Here is a 23870-nt window from a genome sequence, read left to right on the forward strand (position 1 = left end):
TGTGATTGTGAACTGCATCCTATACTGGAGGACAAAAAAGGTAGATCCGTAAAGAACATAAGCAAATATTATATTTACTTAGCTGCTCTGATGTTGGGTATATAAATATTTACAATTGTTATATCCTCTTGATGAGTTGACTACTTTATCATTATATAATCACCTTCTTTGTCTATTATGAGAGTTTTTAGATTAAAGTCTATTTTATCTGACAAGTATAGCTACTGTAGCTTTCCTTTGGTTTCCATTTGCAGGAGATATTTTCTTCTACCCCTTCACTTTCAGTCTGTCTCTATCCTTAAAGCTAAAGTCTCTGGTGGGTAGCATTTAGTTGGGTCTTATTTTTTAAATCCTTTTAGCCACTCTAAGTCTCTGGATTGGAGAATTTAATCTGTCTACATTTAAAGTAATTAGTGATCAGTTTATATTTACTAATGCCATTTTGTTCCTTGTTTTATGGATATTTTGTAATCTGTTGTTTCCTCCTTCCTCTCTTACTCTCTTCCTTTGTAATTTGATATTTTCTGTAGTGGTATGCTTAGATTCCTTTATCTTCATTTTTAGTGTATCTACTATAGGTTTTTGCTTGTGGTTACCATGAGGTTTACATAAAAGAATTTATAACAGTCTATTTTAAGTTGATAACAGTTTACATTAGAATATATTCTATGCTCTACATTTTATATCTCCCTCACCTAATCTAAGTTTTTGATGTCATAATTTATATCTTTTTGATCATGTGTATCCATTAACAAATTTTTGTAGTTACGGTCATTTTTACTACTTTTGTCTTTTGGTCCCTTCATACTAAGCTTTATAAGTGATTAACCCACCATCTTTTACAACATTAGATATTTTTTACAAGTAAGATTTATACTTTAATATGTTTTCCTATTACTAATTAGTACCCTTTCATTTAGGCTTAAAGAACTCTTTTTAATATTTCTTATAAACCCAGTCTAGTGGTGATGAACTCCTTTAGCTTTTGCTTGTATGGAAAACTGTTTATTTCTCTTTCAATTTTGAAGGACATTTTTGTCAGGTGGAATATGTTAGATTGACTGTACCTTGACACTCCCTAGTATCCCACAAAGTTTCTGCTGAGAAATCTGCTTATAAGTATGGGGGTTTCCTTTTATGAACAAGTTGCTTTTCTCTTGTCCTCACCTCTTGACACTTCAATTATAATGTATCTTGGTGCTAGTCTCTTTGAGTTCATCTTTATTAGAACTCTATGGGCTTTAAGGATCTGTGTGTCTGTTTCCTTCCCCATGTTAGGAAAGGTTTTAGCCATTACTTCTTCAAATAAGTTTTCTTCCTCTTTCTCTCTCTCTTCTCCTTCTGGAATACCTAAATCACTAACATCGGCCTACTTAATGTGTCATTTAAATCCTTAAAGCTATGTTTACTCTTTTTCATTCTTTTTTCATTTTTGCTTTTTTGATTGGGTGATTTCCACTGCCCTGTCCTCAAGTTCACTGATCCCTTTTTCTCCTTCATCTAGTCTGCTGTTAAATCCCATTATGGTACATTTCAATGCAGTTATTATATGCTTCAGCTCTTTTATTGGTTCTTTCTTAAGTTTTGTTTGTTAAAATTCTACCCTTGTTCATTCATTCTTCTCCTGAGCTAAGTGAGCATCTTTATGATCATTATTTTGAACTCTTGATCAGATAAATCTCTTATCTCCATTTCTCCTTTTTCTGAGTTTTATCTTGTTCTTTAGTTTGGAACATATTCTTCTGTCTCTCCACTTTCTTGACTCTCTTTGTTAGTTTCTATGTATTCAATTAAACAGCCACCTCTCCTAGTCTTGAAGAAGTGGCCTCTTGTAGGAGGATGAATCTTATCATTTAATCTTGCCATAGCTCTTGGCTGTCTCTCAAATCTTTGTAATTGTCCACAAACAGCCTACCTTATTCTTAGTGCTTCCTGTAGTTGAGGGTGTGCCAAGACCTTTCATTGTCCCAAAGAGAAGGACCTCAGCAACTAGATTCAGACTGACTGAAAGCCAGACTCTCAGGAAGCAACCTTAATGTATGCAAATATACCTCTTTCACTGAAAGACTTGGAGATGGGTGTTTCTCTCTACTCCTTCTCACTGACTCCTGGGTGGAGATGGCCAGTTAAGAACTTTCTTTGCTACAGTCCTGTAGGAGTTGACAGCTTTAAGCTCTGCTGACCACCAGAGCCAGGAGATTAAAAGGGTGCATTCCTTGGGCAGCAACTGCAAATCTGAAGTGCCAGACATGTGCATAAGTTCTTTCCAGAGAGAAACTGGTAAAGTAAAGTGGGCCAGAGAGACAACACAGAGATGGTACCTGCTAGCTTCCTTGGTCTCCAGTACGGCCCCTAGAAATATGCTAAATTAGAGACCTGACCCTAAGGCAGCTTTTAAAGTATGCAAACAGGACTCTTTCAAGGAAAGACCGAGAGGTGGGCATTTCTCCCTGTTCTTTCCATGCTGAGTCGTACACAGTGAATTCTTATGAACCTGTTAAGAACTCTTTCTTTGTTTGCTATAGTTGATGGGTCTCAGGGACATAAGACCCATTATTTTTCAAAGTTAGGTGTTTTGGGTGTCCATCCCTCAGTACCAGTCTTTAAAGTTGAGGCTAGATATTGGGTCCAAATCCTTTACGACTCAGGAAAATGCTAGCAGTTGTAAATTCCTTCCCAATCTCATGTTGCTATGCCAGGGGTAGGGTTTATGGTGAGAGTTTGTCTCAGATTTTCCTACTTATTTCAGTGTGGGTATTTTCTTGTTTGCAAAATGTGAGTTGCTAAACTCATTTCTAGATTTCTTTCAGAGGGAATCACTCCATGTAGCTGTAGATTTGGTGTGTCTGCGGGAGGAACTGATTTCAGGAGCTTGCTATGTCACCATAGACAGTGCAGGACCCCCCTACACTGTCTTAATGTATTACTTTTCTGTCAGTTATTTTGGGGCAAGAAGTGTTCGTAATGAAGGAGCAAGGAGGAAGACTTAAATAACCAGTTTCATTGGACAATTCTAGGGAGTTGTAAAGAGGTACGGTCAAGAATATGGAAATAAAAGAAAATACTGCTACTGCATTCTCAGAACCAACTTAAATTCCGAAGATCAACATAAAAATGAAAGGTCACCTAAAAGACATAGGTAGGCTCTTGGCTGGAGAATACTTTTAAACTGAATTGATCAAAAATGGGAATTTGATTAGTTATCTGTCGGCAACATCCACTCAAACACTATCCAAAACAGAAATGGCTATTGTCATCAACTTCTAAGTTTTCTGTCCCCATTGACAACATAGAAACAATGGGCTAATTTCAAATAGAAACAATGGCTTATGTTAGTCTAGCAAGCATTAAATATTTGACATGGGGTGCCCAGGTGGCTCAGTCGATAAGCGTCCTACTTCAGCTCAGGATATGATCTCACGGTTTGTGAGTTCGAGCCCCGCATCGGGCTCTGTGCTGACAGCTCAGAGTCTGGAGCCTGCTTCAGATTCTGTGTCTCCCTCTTTTTCTGCTCTTCCCCTGCTCACACTCTCTCTCTCAAAAATAAATAAACATTAAAAAAATTTTTTTCTAAATATTTGGCATAAAGTATTCCTTAGTTTGATTCCACACCAAAATGCTTCAGATTTTGATATGGCTTCCCACAATGATCTGACAACAAAGAAAGAATGTATTGATAATATGTGGTGCATATTTTGTTCTATGTAATCTTTTAATTTATCACTGTAACTTAATAAACTAGCAAGCTGGTTTTAATACATCAGTCTAATGAATGTGGATAATGTGAGTCTGTGTCAGGAAAGGTGATTTATCTCCTCTTGTACTGCAAAATCAGATTTCTGCATCTAGAAAAGTCAGATATTAGGGTTTAATTAAAGTAACCCAAACGACAAATGCTCTTTTGTAAGGCCATTTTAGAAAAGCCAGTCCTTTTCCATGGCAGTGATACTCATTCACCTGCATGTAGCAGAAAGTACTGCAGATAATGCTGACTGGCTCAGTCAATATCCTCTGAACCCTTTTATAGTTTCCTTCTTGTACTATAGAGCTTTGAAATCAAAATAAACAAACACATAACAACAACAAAGAGTTTTTCTGATTCCTTTGCAGGGGGGTGGGATCTGTATGCAACTTGACGTCCACAAGGAAACAACACATATGAGAATTAAAGCAGAAGTCACCGGTGTAAGATAGTGAAACAAGCTGTACATGACATTAGATTTTTAGGGTAACATATAAAGGTTATATTGTCTAGTACCCAACATTGTAAGTGACAAGTGGTCAATGGGAGAAAAAGTATCTACTAAAATAGACTCAAACCAGGCAATTCCTAGTATCCAAAGTTGGTTCCCTGTTTATTTCTTACCCATGAAATTACATAACCTCTGCAATTCATTGTCATAAATCCTTTTATGCATAGAGAAAGTAGGTCCAGTTGTCTGAAACTAAGAACCCCAACAAATACTCTTTGAGAAACCTAGTATTTCTTGTTTCAATGGTCTAGCCTATGAATTTCAGTCATGTGGATACTCCCGCCATTAACAATAATGAGTTGACATTTATTTGGGTGTTTAAAAAATAATATCAAGCATTGTGATAGGTGATTTATGAACATTCTGATTAAATGCTTTACATTCTGTGAAAGATTGCTCAGGAAAAGGAGAGAAAAAATCACACCTTCTACATGAGGGGATATAAATCTTCTTAATATACCAATTCATGAATATGCTATTATTAGAAATATTCAGATTCTGATCAATATTTTAAAAGAAAACAATTAAGGGGAGCCTGGGTGGCTCAGTCAGTTAAGCATCTGACATCAGCTCAGGTCATGATCTCACAGTTCGTGAGTTCAAGCCCTGCATAGGGCTCTGTGCTGACAACTCAGAGCCTAGAGCCTGCTTCAGATTCTGTGTCTCCCTCTCTTTGCCCCTCCCATGCTCACACTCTGTGTCTCTGTCTTTCAAAAATAAATATTTAAAAAAATGATTAAAAAAATAAAAGAAAACAAAGTATACTTTCTTTCTCTCTTCTCCAACAGTTTAGTACCTCAGTCTTTTTAAAGTAGCCCAAAGAACTTAAACTTACAGTTTAACAAAAACAAATATGGCATTAAAAAAAAGATTCTTAAATGTTGTTCATTTGTAGTTTGCCTAGAAGAGTGGTTGTACCTGTAGATTGATTTCTGCCTCATAGAAGGTTAGGCATGAGCAGTAATGTCGATCTGAGTCAATATCTGTCAGGACCACCACAAAAAATGTTGGCTGCTTCCTCTCTCTGGACAGCTGCCACCCACCAGGTTGACAAAACTAAAGGGAATAGAAAAAAATTGTCACATTTTAAAAGCATAATAAAAATTTATTATTTATAAATCTTTCTGAAATGTTACATATCATCCCATTGTAAAAAAATTTCCAGCTAATGTGATATGTTATCTCAGCCACTATATTTTTAAAAGGAGATTTATAACGTAGAACACTTTATCTAATGTACATATACATTTTATGAGGACAGCCCCTAGATTTTCCACAGATGCCCCTCATTCTGAGACATAGATCAGCATATGTAGGAACAAATCACATAAATGAAAAACTTTCCCACTTCAGAACAAATCATGAAATGAGTTGAAGATAAAGAGCTAAGTATCTATTGCTGGTAGGAAACAGAATTATTTCAAAATTCCTTCATCAATCTAAGAGTCTTCAATTCAATTCAATGAAAAAGATATCTTATTCATCAAGATAAGCCACATTATAGGCTATATAATATATTTACATGTATTTAAAAGAATAGAAATCATACAATGTATGCTCTTAGACCACAACAAAACTGAACTTGTAACAGAAAGATAGCTGAAAAATTCCCCCAAAATTTGAAGATTAAACAACACACTTCTAAATAACACACGGGTCAAAGACAAAATCTCAAAAGAAATTAAAAAATATTTTTAAATCAATGAAAATGAAAATACATCTTATCAACATTTTTCGAGATTCAGCAAAAGCAGTGCTTAGAGGAAAATTTATAGCATTGTATGTATATATTACAAAAGAAGAAAGATCTAAAATCAATAATCTAAGCTTCTATCTTAGGAAACTATAAAAAGAAGAGCAAATTAAATTCAAAGTAAGCAGGTGAAAAGAAATAATAGATTAGAGTAGAAATCAATTAAATTGAAAACAAAATTCAATAGAGAAAATCAACAAAACATAGCTGGTTTTTTGAAAAAAAAATCATTAAAATCAACAACCCTCTAGCCAGCTAACTAAGAAAAAAAAAAGTTACAAATTACTAACATTGGAAATTAAAGAGGCAACAGTACTACAGATCCCATGGACATTAAAAGATAATAAAGAAAGGTCTGGGGGAAGATGGCGGCGTAGGAGGATGCTGGTCTCACCGCGTCCTGCTGATCACTTAGATTCCACCCATATCTGCCTAAATAACCTAGAAAACCGCCAGAAGACTAGCAGAATGGATTCTCTGGAGCCAAGAGTAGATAAGAAGCCCATGGAAGAGGGCAGGAAGGGCAGAGAGGCCGTGCGTGCTACACAGACTGGCGGGAGGGAGCTGGGGCAGTGGAGGGGCAGCCCACCGGGCAAGGCAGAGCCCCTGAGTCTGGCTTGCAAAAGTGGAGCGGCTCGTCGGAATGTGTTCTGACAGCCAGAGGGACTTAACATCTGGAATGTTATAAGTCAACAGCTCTGCTTGGAGAGTGGGAGAGCTAGAAGACAACGGGAGGGAGAGGGGTTGAGACCCGGAGGACAGAGCTCAGCTTGGCAGGGAACAAAGGCACTGGCCAGCGTCATCTCCCTCACCCATCCCACAGCCAAAATCCCAAAGGGAACCACTTCCCCTCATGGAACTTGCTTGCACCGCAAACACCCAATGCTGTGCTTCTGTGGATCCATCCCTCTGACCTCCCTCCCGGTGCCACAGGGCCCCTCCCAAAGCAGGCCATCAAAGGCAAAGCAACCTGAGTCTGCCCCTCCCACCCCGGTGCACCTTGCCGATCCACCCCGGCTAATACGCAGGTTCCCATCAAAGCAGCACCACAAGCCTGGCAGTGTGCAAGTAGCCCGGACAGGGGCCACACCACTCCACAGTGAGTCCTGCCCCTGGGAGAGGGAAAGAGAAGGTACACACCAGTATGACTGTGGCCCCAGCGGTGGGCTGGGGGGCAGACATCAGGTCTGACTGTGGCTCCGCCCACCAACGCAAGTTAAGTCATACAGAGAAAGACAGATACCATATGTTTTCACTCTTATGTGGATCCTGAGAAACTTAACAGAAGTCCACGGGGGAGGGGAAGGAAAAAAAAAAGCAGAGGTTAGAGAGGGAGAGAGCCAAAGCATAAGAGACTCTTAAAAACTGTGAAGAAACTGAGGATTGATGGGGGGTGGGAGGGAGGGGAGGATGGGTGATGGGTATTGAAGAGGGCATCTTTTGGGATGAACACTGGGTGTTGTATGGAAACCAATTTGACAATAAATTTCATATATTAAAAAAATAATAATAATAAATAATTAAAATATTTATTGTTCATCAAGGGCATTTTAAACTGAAACTGGCTTTTTTTTTTTTTTAGAAAAAACCGCAAATGTGCAGCTATGAAGAATACAATGGCTACAAGTATAGTTTGGGGCTTGCTGCATTCGTTTCTATTAAGGTGCCAGCAGTTTTACCCACCATTACTTTTGCACCATCAATGTAAATGTCAACAAAGTGAAAGAAACCACTAATTATTAGTATTATTATTATGAAAATAGTTTTGACCTCTGGAACTCTATGATTCTGTGTAACACACTTTGAGGGCTGCTGTTCTGGAAAATGAAATCCTTTTGATGGCCACAAGAAAGCTTACGACATATGGTCATGGAATTTGGATAGATGGATTGATGAAGAGAAATATACACATAAAGAAAATTACAAGCCAACTTTTCTGTACCAAATTGGTAGAGTAGATGATAAGTTCTAGGGAAATAGATAAGAAGAGATAATTAATTTATTAATTATTATTTTTAAAATGTATAAAATGGCTTTGGAACACAGTAGAGGAACTTCATGATTCTTGGGTCTGGAGGGTTCTGGATATACTGGGAAGTTAAAGAGAAGTCTTCATAGAATAAATGCTATTCAAGTACTCAGTAAATATTTGTTGGATTAATTACTATTTTGAAATAAAAATGTAAAGAAAAATGTTTTCACTTATTTGCTTATTAGTGTGTTTTTAAGTTTGTCATGCTATTCCTATGACATCTGCTTATGGAAATGAGTCTGGTAGAATTTTTCCTTTGGTAGAAAAGCTCTGAACACGATGACTGTCTCTGTCCAAATGTAAGAAACTATCCAGATCTCTTGTTTTGATGTCTCTTTAGACTCAGTCAAGGAGTATGGGGCAATGTAAGGAGAGGCAACATTAAAAAAGGGGGTGGGGGGAGCCTGGGTGGCTCATTCGGTTGAGCATCTGACTTCAGCTCAGGTCATGATCTTGTAGTCTGAGTTTGAGCCCCATATCAGGCTCTGCTGACAGCTTGGAGCTTGGAGCCTGGAGCCTGCTTCAATTCTGTGTCTCCCCCTTTCTCTGCTCCTCCCTGCTCACACTCTGTCTCTCTCTCTCTCTCTCTCTTCTCTCTGTCAGAAAAATACCTAAACATTAAAAAAAAAAAGAGAAAGGAGGAGCAGGTTTTGGAAGAAATTGATACAGAGGAGAAAGAAACTGTTGTAGATATGATGACAGAAATAGGTTAGATCCAAGTGGGTTAAATTCACAAGAAGTAATGTTTACTTCACTGAATTATATGGCAAGGGCTATTCTGAGCACATTGCATGTTTTAACTCATGTAGACTTCTCAAGAAAACTAGCAGGTAGGTACTAATAGTCTACCTTTTACAGATGAGGAAACTGAGGCAATGAAAGGTTAAATAAATTGCTCAAGATTACACTTATTAAGCAGAATAACAGAAGGTAATCTGGCACAGAAAGCTGCTATATTGGTGAGCTCATTTCTGTTTTTGTTCCATCTCTTGAATAATACTGCTAATCAACATATATACTTTTTCAGATTTTTGAAAATGGACTTTAATTTTTAAAGCAGTTTTAGATTCACAGCAAAATTGAGCAGAAGGTACTAAGAATTCCTATATATTCCCTGTTCCCAAAACCAGCCTCTCACACTATCAATATCCCCAACCACCGTGGTGCATTTGTTAAATTGATGAACCTATATTGATTGACACATCATTATCACCCAAAGTCCACAATGTACATTAGCATTCACTCTTGGTGTATTTCTGTAGGTTTTGACAAAAGTATAATAGCATGTATCCACCAATATAGTATTATACAGTATCATATGTATATAGTATTATATAGTATTATAGAATTATACATACATTTTCATGCAGTATTATACAGGTTCAATGTCCTTAAAATCCTCTGTATTCTGCCTATTCATGTCTACAATGCCTTCAGTTTCAGGTAAACATTAATCTTTTTTGCTGCCTCCAGAGTTTTGCATTTATTGGAATGCCATGTAGTTGGAATCATACCATATTGCAGCCCTTTTGGAAAGTGGTCTTTCACTTAGTAATACACATTTAAGGTTCCTACATGCCTTTTCAAGGTCTAATAGTTCATTTCTTTTTAGCACTAAAGAATATTCTATTGTCTTGGATATCCCACAGTTTATTTATCCATTCACCTACTGAAGGACATCTTGGTTGCTTTCAAATTTTGGCAGTTATGAATAAAGCTGCAATAAACATTCATGTGTAAGTTTTTGTGTGAACATATATTTTTAACTTCTTTGGGTAAATACCAAGGAGCACAATTGCTGGATTTTATGCTAAGAATATGCTTAGTTTTGTAAGAAAGTATCATACCATCTTCCAGAGTGGTTGTCCACTTGGCATTCCTACCAGCAATGAATGAGAGTTCTGTTGCTCTACATCCTTGTTAGCATTTGGCATTATCAGTATTTTGGATTTTAACCATTATGATAGATAGGTAGTAATATCTCATTGTTATTTTAATTTGCAATTCTTTAGTGACATAGGACGTTGAATTTCTTTTCATATGTTTTTTTTTCCTGTGTATCTTTAGTGAGATATCTGTTCAGATCTTTTGCCTATTTTTTGAGTTGTTCATTTTCTTATTGTTGACTTTTTAAGATTTCTTTGTATATTTTATTTTATTGTTTTGAATTATTTTATTTTTTATTTTAGAGAGGGAGAGGGAGAAAAAAGTTTTTTTTTATTTTTTAAATGTTTATTTATTATTGAGAGACAGAGAGAGACAGAGCATGAGCAGGGGAGGGGCAGAGAGAGAGGGAGACACAGAATCTGAAGCAGGTTCCAGACTCTGAGCTGTCAGCAGAGAGCCTGACGTGGGGCTGGAATTCACACACTGCGAGGTCATAACCTGAGCCGAAGTCGGACACTTAACTGATAGATTGAGCCACCCAGGTGGCCCGAAAGAGAGAGAATCTTAAGAAGGTTCCACACTCAGCACAGAGCCCAACGTGGGGCTCAATCCCACTAACCTAGGGTCATGACCTGAGCCAAAATCAAGAGTCAGATTCCTAACCAGCTGAGCCACAGAGATGCCCCAAGATTTCTTTGTATATTTTAGATACATTATTTAGTATGTCTTTTGCAAACTTTTCTCCCAGTCTTAGGTTTGTCTTCTCATTTTCTTGACAGTGCCCTTTACACAGCAAATGGTTTTAATTTTAATGAAGTCTAGCTTATCAATTATTTATTCCATAGTTCATTGGTTTGGTGTTCTATCTAAAAAGTTATTGCCAAAACCAAAAGTCATCTAGATTTTTTCCTATATTCTGGGAGTTTTATAGTTTTTTATTAACATTTAGGTGTATGATCAACTTTGAGCTAATTTTTTATGAAGAGTGAAAGGTCTGTCAATGTCTAGATTCATTTTATGGTTATCTGGTTATTTCAGCATCACTTGTTGAAAAGATCTTTTTTCCACTGCATTGCCTTTGCTCCTTTGTCAAAGTTGACTTTGTGTATACTATTTCTGGTCTATCAATTCTATTTGATTGATCTATTTGTCTTTTCTTTCATGGATCTCACACTGTATTGATTACTGAGCTTTATCGTAAGTTTTTAAGTCAGATAGTGACTTTGTTCTTTGGCTTTATTCTTATCCAGTATCATGTTGGCTATTCTGGATCTTTTGTCTCTCCATATAAACTTTAAAATCAGTTTGTCAGTATCCACAAAATAACTTGCTGTGATGTTGATTGGAATTGCATTTTACTATTGATCAAGTTTGGAAGAACTGATACTTGGAATTATTGAGTCTTCCTATCTATGAACATGGAATATCTCTTTCTTTAGTTCTTTTTGAGTACTTTTATTAAAGTTTTATAGTTTTCCTCATGTAAATCTTATATGTGTTTTGTTAAATTTAACTTAAGTTAATTTGGGGGCAGTGGTAATGTAAATGATAATGTATTTTTAATTTCAAACAGAACTTGGTCATTGTTGGCATGTAGGAAGGCAGTTGACTTTTGTATATACACTTTGTATCCTGGAATTTTGCTGTAATTGTTTATCACATTCAAGAGTCTTTTTGTTGATCCTTTCAGATTTTTTTGTATGGGCAATCATGTCATGTGAACAGACAGTTGTATTTCTTCCTCCCCAATCTGTGTACCTTTTATTCCTCCCCACCCCCCCCTTTTTTTTTTGGTCTAATTGCATTAATTAGGACTTCCAATACAATTTTGAAAAGATGTGGTGATAAGAGACATTCTTGCCTTGTTATTAGTGAGAAAGCTTCTAGCTTTTTACCATTAAGTATGATGTTAGCTGTAGGGTTTTGGTAAATGTTCTATATTGAGTTAAGGAAATTCCACTCTATTTTTAGTTTGCTGAAGTTTTTATCATGAATGGCTACTGGATTTTTTAAAATGCTTTTTCTGCATCTATTGATATGGTCATGTTATTTTTTTTTCTTATCTGTCTTCTTGATGTGTTTATTAACAAATGTTGAAAAAGCCTCATAACTGAAATCAATTCTATCTGGTTGTAGTTTATACTTCTTTTCATACATTGTTGCATTCAATTTGTAAATATTTTGTTGAGGGTTTATGCATCTATGTTCATGAGGGGCAGTGAACTGTAGTTTTCTTATGATTTTTTTTTTCTGTTTTTGCATTTGGGTAATATTGGCTTCATAGAATGAACCAGGAAGAATTACCTTTGATTCTATCTTCTGGAAGAGATTGTATAAATTCTTCCTTAAATGTTTAGTATTTTCACCAGTGAACACATTTAGGCCTAATGCTTCCTGTTTTGGAAAGTTATTAGTTATTGATTCAATTTATTTAATGGATATAGACCTATTGAGATAGTTTATTTCTTCTTGTGTGAGTTTTATCAGATTGTGTCTTTCAAGGAATTGATACATTTCATCTAGCCTGTCAGATTTGTGGGCATAGAGATGTTTGAGGTATTTCTATTTTTCTATATCAGACAAACTAGACTTCTTTTTTAATGTGAAATTTATTGTCAGATTGGTTTCCATACAACACCCAATGCTCATCCCAAAAGATGCCCTCCTCAATACCCATCACCCATCCACCCCTCCCTCCCACCCCCCATCAATCCTCAGTTTCTTCACAGTTTTTAAGAGTCTCTTATGCTTTGGCTCTCTCCCCCTCTAACCTCTGCTTTTTTTTTTTTCCTTCCCCTCCCCCGTGGACTTCTGTTAAGTTTCTCAGGATCCACATAAGAGTGAAAACATATGGTATCTGTCTTTCTCTGTATGACTTATTTCCCTTAGCATAACACTCTCCAGTTCCATCCATGTTGCTACAAAGGGCCATATTTCATTCTTTCTCACTGCCACGTAGTACTCCATTGTGTATATAAACCACAATTTTTTTATCCATTCATCAGTTGAGGGACATTTAGGCTCTTTCCATAATTTGGCTATTGTTGAGACTGCTGCTATAAACATTGGGATACAAGAGCCCATATGTATCAGCACTCCTGAATCCCTTGGGTAAATTCCTAGCAGTGCTATTGCTGGGTCATAGGGTAGGTCTATTTTTAATTTTTTGAGGAAACTGCACACTGTTTTCCAGAACGGCTGCACCAGTTTGCATTCCCACCAATAGTGCAAGAGGGTTCCCATTTCTCCACATCCTGGCCAGCATCTATAGTCTCCTGATTTGTTCATTTTAGCCACTCTGACTGGCGTGAGGTGATATCTGAGTGTGGTTTTGATTTGTATTTCCCTGAAGAGGAGCGACATTGAGCATCTTTTCGTGTGCCTATTGGCCATCTGGATGTCTTCTTTAGAGAAGTGTCTATTCATGTTTTCTACCCATTTCTTCACTGGATTATTTGTTTTTCCGATGTGGAGTTTGGTGAGTCTTTATAGATTTTGGATACTAGCCCTTTGTTGGATATGTCATTTGCAAATATCGTTTCCCATTCCGTTGGTTGCCTTTTAGTTTTGTTGATTGTTTCCTTTGCTGTGCAGAAGCTTTATATCTTCATGAGGTCCCAATAGTTCATTTTTGCTTTTAATTCCCTTGCCTTTGGGGATGTGTCAAGGAAGAAATTGCTGCGGCTGAGGTCAGAGAGGTTTTTTTCCTGCTTTCTCCTCTAGGGTTTTCATGGTTTCCTGTCTCACATTCAGGTCCTTTATCCATTTTCAGTTTGTTTTTGTGAATGGTGTGAGAAAGTGGTCTAGTTTCAACCTTCTGCATGTTACTGTCCAGTTCTCCCAGCACCACTTGTTAAAGAGACTGTCTTTTTTCCATTGGATATTCTTTCCTGCTTTGTCAAAGATTAGTTGGCCATATTTTTGTGGGTCTAGTTCTGGGGTTTCTGTTCTATTCCATTGGTCTGCGTGTCTGTTTTTGTGCCAATACCATGCTGTCTTGATGATTACAGCTTTGTAGTAGAGGCTAAAGTGTGGGATTGTGATGCCTCTGGCTTTGGTCTTCTTCTTCAAAATTCCTTTGGCTATTTGGGGCCTTTTGTGGTTCCATATGAATTTTAGGACTGCCTGTTCTAGCTTTGAGAAGAATGCTGGTGCAATTTTGATTGGGATTGCATTGAATGTGTAGATAGCTTTGGGTAGTATTGACATTTTGACAATATTTATTCTTCCAACCCATGAGCATGGAATGTTTTTCCATTTCTTTATATCTTCTTCAATTTCCTTCATAAGCTTTCTATAGTTTTCAGCAGACAGATCTTTTACATCTTTGGTTACATTTATTCCTAGGTATTTCATGCTTCTTGGTGCAATTGTGAATGGGATCAGTTTCTTTATTTGTCTTTCTGTTGCTTCATTATTGGTGTATAAGAATGCAACTGATTTCTGTACATTAATTTTGTATCCTGCAACTTTGCTGAATTCCTGTATCAGTTCTAGCAGACTTTTGGTGGAGTCTATCAGATTTTCCATGTATAATATCATGTCATCTGCAAAAAGCGAAAGCTTGACTTCATCTTTGCCAATTTTGATGCCTTTGGTTTCCTTTTGTTGTCTGATTGCTGATGCTAGAACTTCTAACACTATGCTAAACAACAGTGGTGAGAGTGGACATCCCTGTTGTGTTCCTGATCTCAGGGAAAAAGGTCTCAGTTTTTCCCCATTGAGGATGATGTTAGCTGTGGGCTTTTCATAAATGGCTTTTATGATGTTTAAGTATATTCCTTCTATCCCGACTTTCTTGAGGGTTTTTATTAAGAAAGCATGCTGAATTTTGTCAAATGCTTTTTCTGCATCGATTGACAGGATCATATGGTTCTTATCTTTTCTTTTATTAATGTGATGTATCACATTTATTGATTTGCGAATGTTGAACCAGCCTTGCATCCCAGGAATGAATCCCACTTGATCATGGTGAATAATTCTTTTTATATGCTGTTGAATTCGATTTGCTAGTATCTTATTGAGAATTTCTGCATCCATCTTCATCAGAGATATTGGCCTGTAGTTCTCTTTTTATAGTGGGTCAAAGTAATGCTGGCTTCATAGAATGAGTCTGGAAGTTTTCCTTCCCTTTCTATTTTTTGGAACATCTTGAGAAGGATAGGTATTATTTCTGCTTTAAATGTCTGGTAGAATTCCCCTGCAAGCCATCTGGCCCTGGACTCTTATTTGTTAGGAGATTTTTGATAACTGATTCAATTTCTTCGCTGGTTATGGGTCTGTTCAAGTTTTCTGTTTCTTCCTGTTTGAGTTTTGGAAGTGTGTGGGTGTTTAGGAATTTGTCCATTTCTTCCAGGTTGTCCAGTTTGTTGGCATATAATTTTTCATAGTATTCCCTGATAATTGCTTGTATTTCTGAGGGATTGGTTGTAATAATTCCATTTTCATTCATGATTTTATCTATTTGGGTCATCTCCCTTTTCTTTTTGAGAAGCCTGGCTAGAGGTTTATCAATTTTGTTTATTTTTTCAAAAAACCAACTCTTGGTTTCAGTGATCTGCTCTACACTTTTTTTAGATTCTATATTGTTTATTTCTGCTCTGATCTTTATTATTTCTCTTCTTCTGCTGGGCTTAGGCTGCCTTTGCTGTTCTGCTTCTAGTTCCTTTAGGTGTGCTGTTAGATTTTGTATTTGGGATTTTTCTTGTTTCTTGAGATAGGCCTGGATTGCAATGTATTTTCTTCTCAGGACTGCCTTCACTGCATCCCAAAGCGTTTGGATTGTTGTATTTTCATTTTCGTTTGTTTCCATATATTTTTAAATTTCTTCTCTAATTGCCTGGTTGACCCATTCATTCTTTAGTAGGGTGTTATTTAACCTCCTTGCTTTTGGAGGTTTTCCAGACTTTTTCCTGTGGTTGATTTCAAGCTTCATAGCATTGTGGTCTGAAAGTATGCATGGTGTGATCTCAATTCTTGTATACTTATGAAGGGCTGTTTTGTGACCCAGTATGTGATCTGTCTTGAAGAATGTTCCATGTGCACGCGAGAAGAAAGTATATTCTGTTGCTTTGGGATGCAGAGTTCTAAATAGATCTGTCAAGTCCATCTGACCCAATGTATCATTCAGGGCCCTTGTTTCTTTATTGACCGTGTGTCTAGATGATCTATCCATTGTTGTAAGTGTAGTATTAAAGTCCCCTGCAATTACCACATTCTTATCAATAAGGTTGCTTATGTTTGTGAGTAATCGTTTCATATATTTGGGGGCTCCTGTATTCAGTGCATAGACATTTTTATAATTGTTAGCTCTTCCTGATGGATAGACCCTGTGATTATTATATAATGCCCTTCTTCATCTTTTGTTACAGCCTTTAATTTAAAGTCTAGTTTGTCTGATATAAGTATGGCTACTCCAGCTCTCTTTGACTTCCAGTAGCATGATAGATCGTTCTCCATCCCCTCACTTTCAATCTGAAGGTGTCCTCAGGTCTAAAATGAGTCTCTTGTAGACAGCAAATAGATGGGTCTTGTTTTTTTTATCCATTCTGATACCCTATGTCTTTTGGTTGGCGCATTTAGTCCATTTACATTCAGTGTTATTATAGAAAGATATGGGTTTAGAGTCATTGTGATGTCTGTAGGTTTCATGCTTGTAGCGATGTCTCTGGTACTTTGTCTCACAGGATCCCCCTTAGGATCTCTTTTAGGGCTGGTTTAGTGGTGACGAATTCCTTCAGTTTTTGTTTGTTTGGGATGACCTTTATCTCTCCTTCTATTCTAAATGACACATTTGCTGGATAAAGGATTCTCAGCTGCATATTTTTTCTGTTCATCACATTGAAGATCTCCTGCCATTCCTTTCTGGCCTGCCAAGTTTCAGTAGAGAGATCCGTCACGAGGGTTATCAGTCTCCCTTTATATGTTAGAGCAAGTTTATCCCTAGCTGCTTTCAGAATTTTCCCTTTACCCTTTTATTTTGCCAGTTTCGCTATGATGTGTCGTGCAGAAGATTGATTCAAGTTACATCTGAGGGGAGTTCTCTGTGCCTCTTGGATTTCAATGCTTTTCTCCTTCCCCAGATCAGGGAAGTTCTCAGCTATGATTTCTTCAAGTACACCTTCAGCACCTTTCCCTCTTTCTTCCTCCTCTGGAATACCAATTATGCGTAGATTATTTCTCTTTAGTGCATCACTTAGTTCTCTAATTCTCCCCCAATACTCCTGGATTTTTTTATCTCTCTTTTTCTATAACTTTATCTTTTAATTCACCTATTCTCTCCTCTGCCTCTTCAATCCGAGTGGTGGTCACCTCCATTTTATTTTGCAGCTCATTAACAGCATTTTTAGCTCCTCCTGGCTGTTCCTTAGTCCCTTGATCTCTGTAGCAATAGATTCTCTGCTGTCCTCTATACTGTTTTCAATCCCAGCGATTAATTTTATGACTATTATTTTAAATTCACTTTCTGTTATATTGTTTAAATCGTTTTTGATCAGTTTGTTAGCTGTCACTATTTCCTGGAGTTTCTTTTGAGGGGAATTCTTCTGTTTCGTCATTTTGGATAGTCCCTGGAGTGGTGCGGAACTGCAGGGCACTTCCCCTGTGCTGTCCTGAATAACTTGCGTTGGTGGGCGGGGCCACAGTCAGACCTGATGTCTGCCCCCAGCCCACCACTGGGGCCACAGTCAGACCTTCTCTTCCCCTCTCCCAGGGGCGGGACTCACTGTGGGGTGGGGTGGCCCGTCTGGGCTACTTGCACACTGCCAGGCTTGTGGTGCTGGGGATCTGGCGTATTAGCTGGGGTGGATCAACAAGGTGCACAGGGACGGGAGGGGCAGGCTCAGCTTGCTTTTCCTTCGGTGATCCGATTCGGGAGGGGCCCCTCTTCCGTGGGCCTCTTGTCTACGCTTGGCTCCGGAGACTCCGTTCTGCTAGTCTTCTGGTGGTTTTCTGGGTTATTTAGGCAGGTATGGGTGGAATCTAAGTGATTAGCAGGACGCGGTTAGCTCAGCGTCCTAAGTCACCATCTTTCTCTCGCTTAACAGACTGTAAGATGCCAGTCCCCTGCTCAGTTTCAATTTTGCAATTATCACAGTCAATATTTTGGACTTTTACACAGTCAGACCCTGATGACTTGGCATTCAAATCTCATCCACAGGCCAGTCTCACCACCAGCCAGTCAACTTGACCACTATGCCTACTCAAGTCAAAGGGGGTCGTTTGAGAGGATTTGTTGAAGCAAGAGCAAGACTGCTCACTTTATCTGGCAATTTAAACCTCAATCGCACACGCCTCACAGCAAGTTGAAATTTCAAAGCTCTAAGTATCCTATTTTAATTTAATTATAATTTGACCCTTGAGTATACAACTTTTTAAATATTCTGTGTTTCAAATAGTATATATAAAGAACTTTTGCTGCATAGAGAAGTATGATAGTTGTTTAGAGAAAAACTACTTGTGTAACTGTTTAAGTTGTGAGCTGAACTAGCTGCCTTTTTTTTTCAAGAACACCCTTTTTTTACTGGAAAGAATAACTGACAGACAAATATGCTTATACAGATTTACGTATTTGGCAGACATTTTCTCAAAACAAATGAAGTGGGTGGGCCTGTCATTTTAAGAGAAAGATCTGAAACTATGTGTTACCAATGATAAATGAGCTTTTAAGCACTGTCATGAGTCTCCTAGCTTTTGCACTTCTGATGAATGTGACAGTAATATTAAATAATGTAATATTTAAAATATTATATATTAATACATGTCAATTTTGGAAGATCTGCATAACTCACTGATTTCGTATCACTGTAAAATGACCAAGGTATAATATTACAAAATCATGCATGGTTAAAAGACCCATTCAAAGTGCTAGGCAGACCAGCAGACTGTTTTTATTTTTTTACTTATATATATAGAGAGATACTGCACACATGTGAGCGGAAGACATGGGAAGAGGGAAAGAGAGAATCTTAAGGCTCAATGCTAAGCACAGAGCCCGATGCACGATTCAATCCTACAACCCTGAGATCATAACCTGGGCTGAAATCAAGTGTCAACCAAATGACGCACCCGGCACCCCTCAACAGATTTTAAGGTAACACTATGAAAGGTTCATTGATGTGTTTACACATCTCACACTGCATCTAATTTAAAAAAATTACTATTGGTTGAGCTTTGGTATAGTATTCAAGTAAGAGTTTCCAAAATTATATGAAAAAGCTATTAAAATATTCCTCCTTTTTCCAACTACATATCTGTAAAAAACCTGACTTTCTTACTATACTTTACCAAAACAACATATTGTAAGATCTTGAATGCACAAGCAGGCATGAGAATCCAGCTGTCTTTTAGTAAGCCAATATCAATGATATGATATTTACAAAAATATAAAACAATACTACTCTTTTCTCTATTTTTTATTATGGAAAGTATAGTTATTTTTCCATAAAAATATGCTATTTAATATGTGATGGCTTATTATGATTTTAAATGATTAAATTGTTTAAAATTTTCTAGTTATAATTTTTTTAATGTTCATTTTTTTAAATGTTTATTTATTTTTGAGAGAGAAAGAGACAGAGCATGAACAGGGGAGAGGCAGAGAGAGGGAGACACAGAATCTAAAGCAGGCTCTAGGCTCTGAGCTGTCAGAGCCTGATGTGGGGCTTGAACTCATGAACTGTGAAATCATGACCTGAGCCAAGGTTGGACACTTAACCAACTGAGACACCCAGATGCCCAGAAACTAACGTTTCTTTATTTTGAGAGAGAGAGAGAGAGAGGGAGAGAGAGAGAGAGAGACAGAGAGAAAGAGAGAGAGAGAGAGAGACACCTGGGGAGGAGCAGAGAGAGAGAATCCCAAGCAGGCTCCAAAATGTTAGCACAGAACCTGATGCTGGGCTTGAGATCTCACAATGGTGAGACCATGACCTAAGCTGAGACAAAGAGTTGGATGCTTAACCAACTGTGCCACCCTGGCGCTCCTCTAGTTATAATTTCTAATACATAAATGAATAGATAAAAAATACATAAATAAAACTCTTTGGGGATACTCAATAATCTATAAGAGTATAAAGTGTGAGGCCCAAAAGTGTGAAACCTCCTATTTTAGTGAAATGGGTATTAACATGTAACTAACCTTGGCTGAAGCTATTTGGATAGCAGAAAAGTATACTCCTTGGTGGAACTAGGGAGTCTTCTCAGGTTACAACAAAACTCAGAGGTGTCTTTCAAAATCTTCTTGCTCTTTCTCATCAAACTTCTTTTCAGAATTAGGTACATCATGTTCTCTTTTTTTTTTTTAATGTTCATTTTTGAGAGAAAGAGAGAGAGAGAGAGCAAGCTGGGAGGGGCAGAGAGAGAGGGAGGCAGAGGATCCAAAGCAGGCTCTGCACTGACTGCAGACAGCCCGATGTGGGGCTTGAACCCATGATCTGTGAGATCATGACCTGAGCCCAAGTTGGACACTTAATCAGCTGAGCCACCCAGGTGCCCCTAGGTACATCATTTTCTAAAGTGAGTTTCACAGTCAAGAAAGAAATGTCTGAGCCTGGGTGATAAAATAATATCAGGATACTGCCTGAATTATCAATTCCACTTGCTCAACAAACAACTCCTCTGACACAAAGTGAATATGTTCTGTGAATTAATAACAAATAGAACCATTATCTTAGAGGTCTGTAATTCATTATCATTAGCTGCTCATTAGGCTTGGTAAATGACATTAAATGCTATTCACTACAGAATGACTACATATTTTCACAAAACTTAAATGAAATTATAGGTTTCCAGTGAGGATTAAGCATAATCTCTTTATGTTATTTCTAACTCTATCACATATACTGACTTTTCAATTCAAAAGTACCAGTCATAGAGCACAGTTCACAAATAACTTTCATAAGCAAGCAGGTCTATTACTTAAATGAACAAATATTTGCTGCTTAAAACTAGAAGCAACTCTTAACATACCCACTTTTCTCAAGTACTTTATATAAACACAGAATATAATGAAAATATTATAGAATAACCCAAAATGTCCATAGTACTATTTTGATTAATTTGACTTATCTCTCGAAGGTGAAATATTATAGAAGGTTCTTTGGAGAAAAGTTGCCCTTAACATTTCACAAGACCTTCATCCAAATCTAAAATTTATAGCTCACTGAGACACAGTTTTCTGTGTAAACTTTAATTTAAAAACTTAACTGGTGTCCCTTTAAAACATAAAATCTGGGGGCGCCTGGGTGGTGCAGTCGGTTAAGCGCCCGACTTCAGCCAGGTCACGATCTCGCGGTCCGTGAGTTCGAGCCCCACGTCAGGCTCTGGGCTGATGGCTCAGAGCCTGGAGCCTGTTTCCGATTCTGTGTCTCCCTCTCTCTCTGCCCCTCCCCCATTCATGCTCTGCCTCTCTCTGTCCCAAAAATAAATAAACGTTGAAAAAAAAAATCTTTAAAAAAAAAAAACATAAAATCTGTAAGAAAATTTCTTCTTCTAATAGAAATAATAAATATAAAACATCCAGAAGGAGGATATGAAAGCTTGGATAGTAAGACCTCCTTAGTTACTTAAATGGCCTCATTGTTTACATTATAAAGGGCATTCTGTTAAATTCTGATAAGAAAAAAGGTATTAATGATAAAACTTCTGGGAAATTCCAAGGATCAGTTTTCAGATTCAATAAGTACTTCTTCAAAACTAACTTAATGTGACCACAATTAAGATAGTAATGGTAAGTCATGGCAGGCCTGGTCAGATATTTTTTACTAAATTTTGCACAAAGATGCTGTCAAGATAGACACTGGTTATATCTGAGATCTCCTATTTCACATATATAATTACAGCAATAAAGGAATTATTTTATATTATGCATTTAAAAATATGAGTAGAATAATACTTGATAGGAAATTTTGATGCTGTATTCTTGAACAAAATGAATATACAAATATTCAGAAAATAAGCAAGAGCTCACACAACTGAGTTTATAGAAATGTTTTTTCAAAGGATTTAAAATTTCAAGAATGTTAAAGGTTTTTGGAGGTTTCAATTTTCAAAGGATTTTAAATTCAAAGGAAATTTAACCTCCAGCTAAAATGTCTACTTTCTGGGGCGCCTGGGTGGCTCAGTTAGTTAAACGTCCGACTTCTGCTCAGGTCATGATCTCACGGTTCGTGAGTTCCAGCCCCGTGTTGGGCTCTGTGCTGACAGCTCAGAGCCTGCATCCTGCTTTGGATTCTGTGTCTCCCTCTCTCTCTGCCCCACTCCTGTTTGCACTGTCTCTCTCTGTCTCTCAAAAATGAATAAACATTAAAAAAAATGTCTACTTTCCAAATTCCACTGTATCATAAGATTAAGCAATAACAGAATTTGGTGTATAAGAGATGATCCTGTTATTTAATGAGAAGTATTCCTCATAGGATTTGAATTAAAATATAATAATACTAGCTTGTTCACCTACTTCAAATCTTACTAAAAGTATGCTGAGGAAGTAATAAGCAATGAGGGAGTGGACACTACAATTCTTGAACCTGAGCTCAAGTCACATTTCTGACAGGAATGTGAGAAAATGTTTAGACAGCTGGAAACAGAACAGTCACTAAAAGACAGTAAGCAAAATGATAAGCATTGAACAAACAGGATAAAATCAGGATTTTTCTCTCCCCAGTGTCTTTATTGGCAAACAGAAAAAAAAAAAATGCTATCACAGGTGCAAAATCTAAACTGTTTAGAATTGACTGTCATAACCAACTGGCCTATATTTTGCCCTCCTTTTTCAAGTCACTAAGGAAACACATCTATTTAGGGTGATACTATCAATGAACACACTATGTAAGTTGACAAATAATATTTTCATACATATATGACTGTATTTGCAACAGCTTGTTTTTGACTATATGTTTTGACTATAAACACCTGACCCTCATCATTTCACACAGATCATGCTCATACAAATTTTGCAACATACAAGAGGCAAAACAGATGAACATAAGGGAAGGGAAGCAAAAATAATATAAAAACAGAGAGGGGAACAAAACATAAGAGACTCTTAAATACAGAGAACAAACTGAGGGTTGCTGGAGGGGTTATGGGAGGGGGGATGGGGTAAATGGGTAAGGGGCATTAAGGAATCTACTCATAAAATCACTGTTGTACCATATGTAACTAACTTGGATGTAAATTTAAAAAATAATTAATTTAAAAAAAGACAATCCAAAACAATTTGCTTTGCTTTAAATGAAGCTTAATTAGGGGCGCCTGGGTGGCGCAGTCGGTTAAGCGTCCGACTTCAGCCAGGTCACGATCTCGCGGTCCGTGAGTTCGAGCCCCGCGTGGGGCTCTGGGCTGATGGCTTAGAGCCTGGAGCCTGTTTCCGATTCTGTGTCTCCCTCTCTCTCTGCCCCTCCCCCGTTCATGCTCTGTCTCTCTCTGTCCCAAAAATAAATAAACGTTGAAAAAAAAAATTTTAAATGAAGCTTAATTTAAAATAGGTCACTTAAATAGTTTTTAGTAGAAATTTACATTCAGATATTTTATTACTACTACACATTACACTGTCCTCACCAGTATAATAAAATTTCTTACTATGTGTAAAAAAATATGATTGTCTTCTTGGAGAATCCAAGAAAATTGACTACACATTGTTGGAATTAACAAGAGTTTAGTTACATAGGGAGATATAAGAACACATAAAAATCAATAGTTTTCTTTGATACCAGCAATAAGTAATTAGAAAAAAGATCCTATTTGTGTTGTCGAAGCCACACGATGAGCTAACCTAACCTCTCAAGTTTTAAATATTTTGTCATGTCAGTCTCATAAAAATACCTACACATAAGTCTTTATATACAAAAATTTCAAGAAGCAAACACCAAAGAGAAAATGAACACTTGGAATAGCTTCTAACTTTCAAGTTTTGAAAAACTACAACTGTATGATTTACCAATTTAAAACA

General features: G+C 37.2%; 1 protein-coding gene across 6 annotated transcripts in view; it reads right to left on the minus strand.

Moving 5' to 3' along the window:
* SBF2 (SET binding factor 2) overlaps nucleotides 1-23870 on the minus strand; it is a 501522-nt gene that overhangs the window by 270086 nt on the left and 207566 nt on the right. For all 6 annotated transcript variants that reach the window (XM_047877111.1, XM_047877108.1, XM_047877112.1 and 3 more), the window contains exon 3: nucleotides 5172-5309. In XM_047877111.1, coding sequence (XP_047733067.1) covers nucleotides 5172-5309 — 138 coding nt within the window. The remainder of the gene's footprint in view (nucleotides 1-5171; nucleotides 5310-23870) is intronic.

The sequence above is a fragment of the Prionailurus viverrinus genome, chromosome D1 (genome assembly GCF_022837055.1).
Source record: "Prionailurus viverrinus isolate Anna chromosome D1, UM_Priviv_1.0, whole genome shotgun sequence".
NCBI classification, from domain to species: Eukaryota; Metazoa; Chordata; class Mammalia; order Carnivora; family Felidae; genus Prionailurus; species Prionailurus viverrinus.